The 10,916-nt window shown below is 41.8% G+C and overlaps 1 protein-coding gene across 1 annotated transcript; it reads left to right on the forward strand.

Moving 5' to 3' along the window:
• Positions 1 to 338: 338 nt before the first annotated feature.
• On the forward strand, positions 339 to 10,084 carry NUP43 (nucleoporin 43). Its single transcript, XM_074862872.1, has 8 exons — positions 339 to 493; positions 909 to 1,031; positions 1,296 to 1,373; positions 2,294 to 2,471; positions 5,484 to 5,619; positions 6,492 to 6,643; positions 7,615 to 7,737; positions 9,010 to 10,084. The coding sequence occupies exons 1-8, from the start codon at positions 374 to 376 to the stop codon at positions 9,222 to 9,224; spliced, it is 1,125 nt and encodes a 374-aa protein (XP_074718973.1). The 5' UTR covers positions 339 to 373; the 3' UTR covers positions 9,225 to 10,084.
• The last annotated feature ends 832 nt before the right edge of the window (positions 10,085 to 10,916 follow it).

Here is a 10,916-nt window from a genome sequence, read left to right on the forward strand (position 1 = left end):
CGCCAGGGCCATAGGCGCCGGTTTAGCGGCTTGCTGTCCCTCCCGGCCAGGCCCGAGCTTGCGGCGGCAAGACAGGCCGGCCCCTGCGGGGCGTCGCACCATTACCCCGGGACGGGGAGGCAGCCCCCCCGCTGCCGGTTAGCGAACGGCCGGGGCTGGCGGGGCGCAACCCAGCCCGCCCCGCCCCGCCCTGTCCGACTCGGTAAACGCCGGCAGCTCTTGCCCCCCCTGCCCGGCCATGGCCAGCCCCGCCCCTCTCGCCCGCGCGCGCCGCCGCCGCGCCCCAAGTCTGTCCCTCCGCGCTCGCCGTCGCGCCGCAGCCAATCAGCGGGCGGGAGGCAGCGGCGGGAGCCGGCGCGCGGCGGGGGCGGCCATGGAGGACGTGTGCGCCAAGTTTGTGTCGCAGAAGATCAGCAAGACGCGCTGGCGGCCCCTGCCCGCCGCCGCGCTCCAGCCCCCCGACCTGTTCGCCACCGGCTCCTGGGACAACGAGGTAGCGAGCGGGCGGGCTCGGAGGCGCGGTGTCCTGCCCGCCGGGGCGGGGGACCGGCGGCGGCGCCCCTTGCCCCCTCGGCCCCCTGAGTCTCCGCCGCTTCGCGTGGGAGAGCGGGGCCGGAGCGTGCCGTGAGCGCTGCCCGTCCTGGCCTTCCCGTCCCGGCCTTCCCGTGGCTGTGCAGTGCTCCCGTCCCTCAGGAAGCCGGGGCCGCCCCGCTGCTCGGCAGGGTTATCCCGCCGGGCGAGCGCTTCCCTCCGGCCGGCGGCGGCGGCTTCCGCGGGAGCGGTGCGCGGCCTGCAGCCTATTGCTCTCCTCGGCTGTAGCGAGAAGGCCGTGACATCGAGGTTGGCTTATTGTTAGGATACTTTCGAAAGCACTTTAGAGTAAAACCGGTGGTGTAATTTTCGTACAGGATAACAGGATCTCCATTTGGTCTGTGGGAGATCTTGGAAATGTGGGCCTCAATGGTGAATATCAAGGAGAACCCCAGCTGCTCTGTGACATCAGGCACAACGGTGATGTTATGGACATGCAGGTAAAATAGCTATGTTGAATAGTTCCATATTTTTTAAGGGCTTGCCACTTAGGAAGAATTAAGTGATAGTGAGCTGCCAAAATGCTGAGATTCACCACAAAAATTCTTACGAAGAAGAAGGGCAAAACCAACCAATATCAGTTTGTGGGTTTGTTTTGTTTGGGGTTTTTTACTACACCTACCAATAATTTAGGTTACTCTAAAATCATAGTGATCATCTTTGTATTGACATCAACTAATAGCATGTTTATTATCTCCCTTCAGTTTTTGGATCAAGAGAGGATTGTGGTTGCCTCATCAACAGGAACTGTAACTGTATTCCGTCATCATCAAAATAACCAGGTAAGTAACTTGCACTGGCTTTAAGCTGCTATTCTGTGTAATAAAGGTCACTTTGATCTTAGCATAAGATTTCTCAAAACTACTAGAGCAAGAAACATCTGCATACCAAAAAAATTTTATGAAGTCTGTTAGAAAAAACTTTGGCTTTATGCATTCAAGGAAAGAAAAAAGCATTTTGCACACATACTACATAAATTAGATTCCAGAGCCAGATAGACTGGGGTATCTTAGTATATATCTGTAACCAAATAGTCCATTCACTGAAAACATACTTTAAGAGTTTAGATTGTTTTGGGGCAGTGGGTATTAATGGACTTGTGCCTGCATTATTTGAGTTTTTGCTTTCTTGAACTAAATGACTCGTGTTGAATTTCTTCTCACAAGTGTCATGTGAGGGAAGATATGTGAACTCTGTAGTCTTTTGCTTTGATGATAAATCACTGAAAATAAAGGCATAATGACTTTTTAATATATTCACAATGACACAATGAAGACTAATATCTGTTAATAGTTTGATGTGATATCTAAAATAAATTAAATTCCTTGCAATCAAAATCTAAATCTGACCTTATATTTTGTAAAGGCCTCAGCTCTTTTCCCTTGGCCTGGGGAAAAACTGAAGGGATAAGCGTAGTGAAAGACATTTCACAGTTCATAAATAGATTGTGTTCTTTCTGATTTCTAGCTCATGTGAAAAAGGCAGTTCAGAGAAGAAATAGTCAATGTTTCATCGAAGGGTTGTCTGCTGAAGAGTTGAGGAAAATTTAGATCTCTGATTCTTATTTGTACAGGAGATTCTCATTCCTGTGAGGTAGTGTGGCTTTCCTGGAGCTTGTTTCTGGTTTCATGAGTATTCTGGAAGCTTTGGTCTGTCAGGATCATTATTTAACAGCAGAATTTTGTATCTGGTTACTACTTAGACTTTATCTGCCAACCAGCGTTGGGAGAAAGCCCATTATCATGTGGATCAAGACACATCTTGTGGTGGAGCAGCATGTACTGGAGTCATCTGCAACAACCCAGAAATTGTCACTGTTGGAGAAGATGGTAGAATAAATCTCTTCCGAGCTGACCAAAAGGATGCCGTAAGAACTATAGGTATGTCGAATAACTTTTCAAGTTAGTTTAGTTTGGAGTGGTTTGTTTGGTTTTTAGCTTCTCAAATGATAACCAAAAAAAAAGAAGGGAAGTCAGTTGAGAATTGAATTAAATATTCCAAGTTGAATGTGTTTGCTCCAGATTATTCCTGTATTCCTTCAGACTTCAGGTACTTGAAGTGTATTTCAGATGCACTTCTATATTCATTCAGGTATTTGCAGGTTAATGTTTTAACTGATGGAGAAGTTTCAAGTCTAACATTCCCTGTAGGTTTCTATCTCACCTAGCATTGTTAAAAGCTATGTCAGTATACATGAAATAGGGTTAGATTTCGAGCATTGTGTCCCAAGTTCTTCATAACTGGAGGTCAGTGAAATGGTCATTTCAATCCCCTATTTGTACTAAGATTAGCCTTCATAGTGTCCATATTCAAAACCATCTGTTACTCTGTGTCTAAAGGAACACCAAGAACCAGAAACCACTGTTTGTACCCCGTTCTTCTGCCAGATATCATGGCTTACAGGAATCATTTCTCCCTTAGTGAAAAAGCTCCGTATTTCCTAGAGTAATAGATCATGTGATAGACTAAGATGTTTGTGAAAGGTGTCAAAACTTGGTTATTCTCAACTCTTTTATCATGCTAGTCTCATGAAAATAGAATACAAGTTTGTAGCATCTGTTGGAAATGAAACTTAGAAGCAGAAATAACTTAAAGGACAGTAACACGATGTTTGATAGTGGCATTATTAAACCAGAACTTTCTCCCTGATACTTCAGTTTGACACAGCACCTGTGTTTCTCCGCAAGCAAAATCTTGCCTCTTAACGGATGAAGGAATTTACACAGTATAAGCCAATTAAGGGAGGAAGTGCTCTGGGATTTCTAGAGGCGGTACTTGTGTACTTGTTACCCACAAGATAAATCCTATTAATTGCATACAGTCTTTCACTGAAGCTCCTAGAGAATTCCTGTAGGAAACGTTTCTAGTCTTTAAAGAAAGAAAAAAGTAGCACGGCATGAGGCAGATTTTATTAGCACATGTGCATAAAACACAGTAGCTTCCCCTTTGAGGGGTGGGAACACTGAGTTTCACAGGATTGTTTTATTTTTAAATTTTTACTTTTATACAGATGTTAACACAGTGTTCTGGTACAAGTTAAATAGAGTAGAATGTTTTGCTGACTCAAAGGAAGCAGATGTCCCCAAAGAACCTATATTTTTCCTCTGGGCAATTGCTCAGATGCCTACATACAGACTTAATAATGTGCAGGATGCAATTTGTTAGTTTTCTTAGTGCTCACTTGATAGTACTGTGTAAAAATGCTTGCTTTGTAGGCATAGCATCAGCCCGTGTTATGCTGCAGTGTGACTTTGCATTGAGATTTGCTGGTGCATATACATTTAAGAAATCACATGTGAATTAATTGAGAAATGTCCTTCTGGCAATGGGAAGGGAAATGTTAAAATAGGAATGGTCCATAAATACGTCAGTCATACCTATCACCTGGTAAGTGAAGCTTACCTGGAGTTATGTAGAAGGGACTAGCACAAACTCATTAACTAGAGTTTGTTTTACAGTGAAAGTTGGAGAGGGGGGAGAAAACATCTTGGCAGATGCTCTCAAGTTCTTCAGGACGGAGTTCTATAGTGTAAGCGATCCTTTGTACTGGTTCCCAATTCGATGACATCTTGACATTGCCCGGGTGCTCAGCTGAACCCTCAACATGTTTTAACATGAAGATAGAACTCTCTACCTCATTCAATATTTGTACAGGAGTACCTTGCTATTTTTGTTACTGTTTAATGGATTTAAGAGTATAATACAAAGTTGGTATCTTTATAGTTGATTGTGGTAGGAAAAAATCTTCAAAGTTAGAGATCATGTAAAAATCTTTTGGGGCTGTAAAGATGTATCATTGCTAAATCACTTTACTGTTATTCTGTCACAAAATGTTAAATCCTGTAGAATTTCAGTGTTCAGCATCTTAACATTTCTTTTTAAAGGTGTTTTGGTTTGGGGTTTTTTTTGTCTTTCCCTCAGCTTTCATTTAAATAGTAGGCAGAAAAGAAAACTCATTCAAATATCTGTAACCAGGTATCAATGTAATTTCTCTGTCTCAATATCAGGAAAGTTTTGCATCTTACACAGCAAAAAATTCACCTATATTTTCAGTATGGACTTACACAAAGAATTTGGAAACACTTGAGGTAAAAGTAGACTTAACAATGTTACCCCATCATAATGAAGATGAAAAGTTTATATATAATAAGAGAATGAAAATATAAGAATATGGTGTCTGTGTTATTCTCTCCTAAAGCCTCAAAAGTTTCACCTCAATCCTGTGAAATGTTTGATGTGGTAAATTATTCTGACCAAACGAAGCACTGGAGAAAAGCACCTGAAAAAAAGAGCTTTGCCCCTTAGTTATTAAGGTTAACAAGAAAAGCATAATTCTGGTTTGGCTTTAGGGACAGGGATGGAAATCACATTGACAGTTCTTGGAAAAGGTCTAAAGAAATGAATTAAGTGCTTCTGTATAAAACTGCTTAATGTTCTCAGCTAGAGTTACTGCTTCTTGAGTTCAAAAGAAAAACTGCATTATGAAAAGCTCCATAGCTTTTGCCTCCTGTCAGTAGATGCGGAGCATGTAAAGAAAACTCTTAAAAAAAACATGGACCTGGCTAAATTGAGTTCTTTTCTTAGGAACTATAGAAAGAAATCTTATGGATCAACAAGTAGTTCTGTAAGCACTGGAGCTAATTAAATAGAGCTTCTCACAGATTTGTCTCAGTAGTATTTGATACAGGAAGGAAGGGCTCCTTTCACAGGGTACCCTTGCAACACTTAAAATTTCACGACACTGATCTGTCTCTGCCCCTGAAAATGCAGAGAGGTTGTAACCATGTTTAAGCAGCTGTGTTCCATTTTCTAAAGAGAGTTAATTTGTCATAATTAAATGGAGACTAGCATTCTCTAGGTTTACCTGAATGCTTTCCTCATCTCTCTTGCAGATAATGCAGACAGCAGTACACTCCATGCAGTGACCTTCCTTCGCACAACTGAGATCTTGACAGTAAATTCAATTGGACAGTTAAAAATATGGGACCTCAGACACCAAAGAAATGAGCCATCTCAAATATTTTCTTTGTAAGACCTTCATTTTTTTACGTATTTACTGAGAAGCATGTGCTGCTTTATATAATCTGATTTAAATCTTTCCTGATACTTTCTTGACAATGGGATGATGATTATTTTTTTAAAGGTTTTTAACTTATCTGGTATTTAAACAATCAAGCAGACTCTGCTTAAAAGGCTGAATTACTGTTGTGGCTGAGTATTGTATTTAGGTGGTCTGTTTCATGATTTAACTCTTGAAGGACTACTGCACCTGTATACTTGCTCTTTTTTTAAGAAAAAAGAAACAACCCTCAACCCCAAACTCTTTCCCTAATTAAATATACAGTACATCTGTTTTTTTCCACAGGCCTAATATAAAGTTTCCAGCATTTGAAATGTTTTAGAATGATAACATTGTGCCTTATAAGGTATTGTGAGAAAACTAACTGAGCTAGATTCAAATCGTGTTTGTGGAGTAATTCCTGTTGCTGTTATAGGCTGTGGTTGAGGTACCTGGTTTTGTTAGTGCCCAGTCTCCCGTTGTAACTCTTGAAACTGTTGAAACTGCAGTTATAACATGAATTGCAGAATACCCTGCTTATTATTGTAGGTGTGCATAGAGTATTATCTGCATGCAAGGTTTTCTCACTCCTGTAAAGCTGTTGGATACCGTGTAGAGATGCCTGATGCTCATCCCATTGTAGGTTCATGTTACTGCCATACCTCTGATTTCCAGTAGGTGTCACGCGGCTTCAGCCTGTAGCGCCCAGATGCTGCGGGAATTGAATTTGCGGTCCGTACCATTACCTTGTTTGTCAACGCTCCTAGGGATGAAGAAGGAGAAACAGAAGCTGAATAAAGAATTCATGTTTGTTTGTTCGTTTTCTTCTTCTCCTCTGCAGGACAGGTGACAGAGTTCCGCTGCACTGTGTGGATAGGCATCCCAATCAGCAGCACGTTGTGGCCACAGGGGGCCAGGATGGGATGCTGAGTGTATGGGACATCAGGCAAGGTACTATGCCAGTGTCCCTGCTAAATGCTCATGAAGCAGAAAGTAAGTATCTGAAATGGAGGGGGGAGAGGAAGGTGGCATTTTAGAAAACTTTCTAATTTCTGTAAAAAATTACGTGTCGTAGCTAGGATAGAAAACAGTCACATAGTTGCTACGTAACGTGTCTTCATCTAACTGCCTTCAGTTTGTTCCTTCTCTGTATATGAGACTGTTCTTACCTAAAAGCCAGCTTTATCTAAACAAAAACTAGAATTAGTAAGTTCTTTAATGAGTCATTAGATGCATTTAATCAGAATGGTTGTGTTTCTAGAAGGGTAGATATATTAAGTCATAGAAATTGATGCTATGGTATGCAGGTATAGGAAGGCAAGAATGCAGTTACTAACAAATTTGAAAACATGAGGAAGGAGGGGAAACTGATGATAGTACAGATCCATTTGGTGCCTCCACAATGCTGAAACAGCGTACTTTCCTGGTAACTTCATATGAACAAGATAGCAATTCATTTTGTGCTGAAAATTTCTTGGCTTGATGCCACAATTATATTTAAGGAGTAAAAATATTTCTTGAGATGTTAAGTTTTACTGACTTAAATACCTCTTCCACAGTTGTGGTATTTAGACACAAAATAATAATGGGTGTGCTGGGAAGGAATGCACGCTGTGTGCAGATTTAGACTTAAGAGTAGGGAAGATGGCATGGGAAAGTATTCAGAATGCCTGAATTCAGCTAAGATTTTAACCTTTAACAATTTTCACAGTACTGAAAATGCAACAAAATAGTCTCTCTTTTCCTTTTTTTTTTTTTTTTCTTCCTCTCCCAGGGGAGGGAAAACAGTAAATACCTAAGGGTAGGGTTTTGGGTCTCCTACCCACACACACTAGAGAATAGAAGGTTTTGGTGGGGGCCTGGGTTCTTGTAAGTGCATATCCATGTGGTACTAGCCAAAGTGCACTGAGCAAAGTACTTGATACTTGTTCTGAAGTGGTTTGGTTTTGGTTTGTTACTTCTAGTGTGGGAGGTTCACTTCCATCCCTCCAACCCCGATCACTTATTTACGTGTTCTGAAGATGGATCTCTTTGGCACTGGGATACTTCCACAGATGTAGCTGAAAAACCATCTTTTCTTCATCAAGGTAAGGATGTTTGAAGTCAATCTGCGCTGAATTTGTCAGTTGGCAACATAATTAAGTCGATGTTCTCACATGACCCAATTAATAACACAATCCTAATAGAGAAAATTAAAAGCTGATTTCTATTCTTTGAAAGAAAGCCCTTGTAGGCACTTCAGGAAAAATAAGGCTAACAGTAGTGTGAGTTTTTCGGGGTCTAGGGGTTTTTTAATCTGCTGTAGACTGTCCAGTGTGTCAAGGGGCACATCTAGTATTCAAAGATAGATCATGTTCATTTAAAAATCATCTGTGTATAAAAAAGACATGAAGGCAGGCTAAATAACACATTATTATCTGAGTCTCTGAGATATACAAAATGTTATAATACCAAAATAATATGTTAATAGGATAGTGGAATTATGAATTTACTAAATTCAAGGTCATAGTTGGAACTTAAAATGAATTAAACTGGATCCCTTTGTATTGTGGCAGGATTTTAATTAAAGATATGATACTGACTTAATATAAACATTTATTTTCACATTCTAGTCACAAAGACTGCTTAATTGCTTGCCAGTTCAGACTGTAAACAGTGGGGAAACTTTCAGATGTCATCTGCTGCCTTTGGCCTCAAAGTTGGCATTCACATCTCAGTTCTATACAGGGAAACAATAGGATAACTGATTCAAGTTACACACTGTGTGTTTTCAGGTATAAGCCTTTAGCACCACTTCAGCCAGTTAATTTTATGCTGAATGATAGTTCTCAAACTGTCAGACTTCAGTTTGAATGTAAAATGTTACATAGAAAAAATGCAAAGTCAAATCCAGGTATATCGCTTGCTGGAGTGTAAGTAGGGAGAAGGGACAGTAGGGAGTGTTATTAAGGGAAGAGTTATTAAAGCAAAGCTGATGCCCCAAAGGTAGCAAGACACTGTATAAACAGACTTTTGTTCTTAGGTCTGTCCTTGCTTTAGTCTCTGGCCAGAAAAGCTTGTAGATACTTAACATTGTTGAGCGAGATGAGTTTATAGATGTTCTGACCTATTTGTCTTAACTGAGGACAGAGCTGGTAGCAGTTTCTGTAATCACTTCAAGTACGTGATTATTATTTTTTAAGATATTTTTTTATCAGCTTACCAAGGAGATGACAGCATCTGTTAACTAATCTGAAAACTGACTTAAATGTAAAATTGTATTCCCATTATGTCCTATACCTACTATGTTTCTCCAAATTCTGAGAATACTTAAACTAAATTGGAACTTATTTTCCTCTCTTTCCCTCTCCTTCTTTCAGGAGGAAGAAGTACTACCTATTTTTCCCACAATACCATTAACCAGTCTGTAGTAAGTGCCTGGCTAAGCAATGATCCTACCAAAGACCGCATGGAAATCACCAACTTAATTCCAAATCAGACTTTGTCTGTGAATAGTTTAGATATTTTAGGACCGTGCTTAGTATACGGTACTGATGCAGAGGCTATTTACGTGAACAGACAACTTTTTGCATGAAAGGACTCCAGTATCCCTTTGAAGTACCGATCACCTTGAACTACTGGGAAATGTCAGGTTCATTCTTAATGATACTCATTAGTCTGTTATGAGTGTGTGGGCGAGAGACCTACAGCTTGGTCCTGGTACTGCAGAAGAAATGTCAGGTACCTCAGATTGACAGCTGTCAGCGTTATTGATGCTCCAGGATGGGTAACTGAGCAAGCTGATGTGGTGCCTGTTTGGTTTAGGTAAGCTGGAATGTAGTCACCAGGGCAAGATATTTGCTGTAAATTGATGTCCATAATATACATGTGCATACAAAGTGAAGAAAAGTTAAACCTATGATACCTCCCCCCCCCCCCCCCCCCAAGATATTTTTCAAGTATTCATTCTAAGGCCAAACTATGGGGTTCTTTGAAATTCTTTTTATGTCACCTGAGAGAGATGGGTTTTTTAAGCTGAGTTTTCTTATATTTAGGGGAACATAACTTTTTATATTAGTTCATGAGAATTGGAAAGGAAGACTGTTAAAGCTGTGATACGTGAAAGGTTCTGTAGGAATCTTAGCATTTTAGTGACACTATTTTGGATTATTTACAGCTTCATCGTGGATGCTGCATGTTAAAACTTGACCTTGATAATGTGCTGGTAACTCAAAAGTTTTTTATAGTTAAGAGGTCCTAATTGACAGATGTGTTGGCTGTGTTTTCAGGTGTGAGAGTAAGACTTTCTAAACTTGAGACATAGTCTTTATCGCAATCAAAATTTCACATCTGGTCTGTTGCCATCTTTGAAAAGTTAAATTTTATGATTTGTGTTGTACCTACCTTTTGTTGCAGAGAACCCTTTCTCTTTTTAATAAAAAGTTTTGCACAAGACTACTGGTCTGGCTCACTAAATTAGTATGAATAGATGTAGTCATCTTTGCAGGAAGGTAAGTAACTGTGAGTTATCTGGACTAATCCTGGGGATACAATCTGAAGGATGGAGGGAAGCTTCAGGATTTGGGCAGCAATGGATGAAGTTATAAGGTTTAACATGGCCTTTTCCATCAAAACCGCTTTAGAGTGTACTTGATTTCCACATCAGCAAGAACAGCGTTCTTCAGTTGCGATCGAGTACCTTACCCGATCTGAATTTGTGTGTCGGCTGGAGGAGATGGATGGTGCGCTGGGGGCAGGGCTGTCCCCGCTTCATACAGCAATGTCGGGAGTTGCCAAGGGGCTCGTTAGAGCGTCTTGCACTTTGCTGCCCAAGTGGTTTGAAATGCAACACACTGCCTGAGAAGAAACTGTCGAGATGCGTCTCAGAGTGATAACCGAGGGCGTTTTCCTTCCTGGCGACTTATACGCTGGTCCATAACGAGTCCTTCGTTCAGCGTTAATTAGATTACGGAGGCTCGGCAAAACTTTCTTCCCCGCTAGAAAAACCGGTGTTATACACCGAGCTCTGTAGTGCCGCGGGAGAAAAAAGCACTGCCTGGAAGCCGGCGGGGGAAAGGGGGGATCTGGTTTTTTGTGCTTCCCCGCGCAGGCTTGCTGAGGTGGGCAGCACAGCACAGCACGCTGCCGCGCCGGGCCGGGCCGGGCGAGCTCCCCCCGGGGGCGGGCGGCGGCCGCCGCGCTCCATCCGGGTCGGGACGGCGGGGGCAGCGCCGGGCGCGCAAGGCAGGCCGGGAGCTGCCCATATCCGGGAAGCCCTCCGCGGCGG

Source organism: Strix uralensis, chromosome 3, assembly GCF_047716275.1.
Source record: "Strix uralensis isolate ZFMK-TIS-50842 chromosome 3, bStrUra1, whole genome shotgun sequence".
Taxonomy (NCBI): Eukaryota; Metazoa; Chordata; class Aves; order Strigiformes; family Strigidae; genus Strix; species Strix uralensis.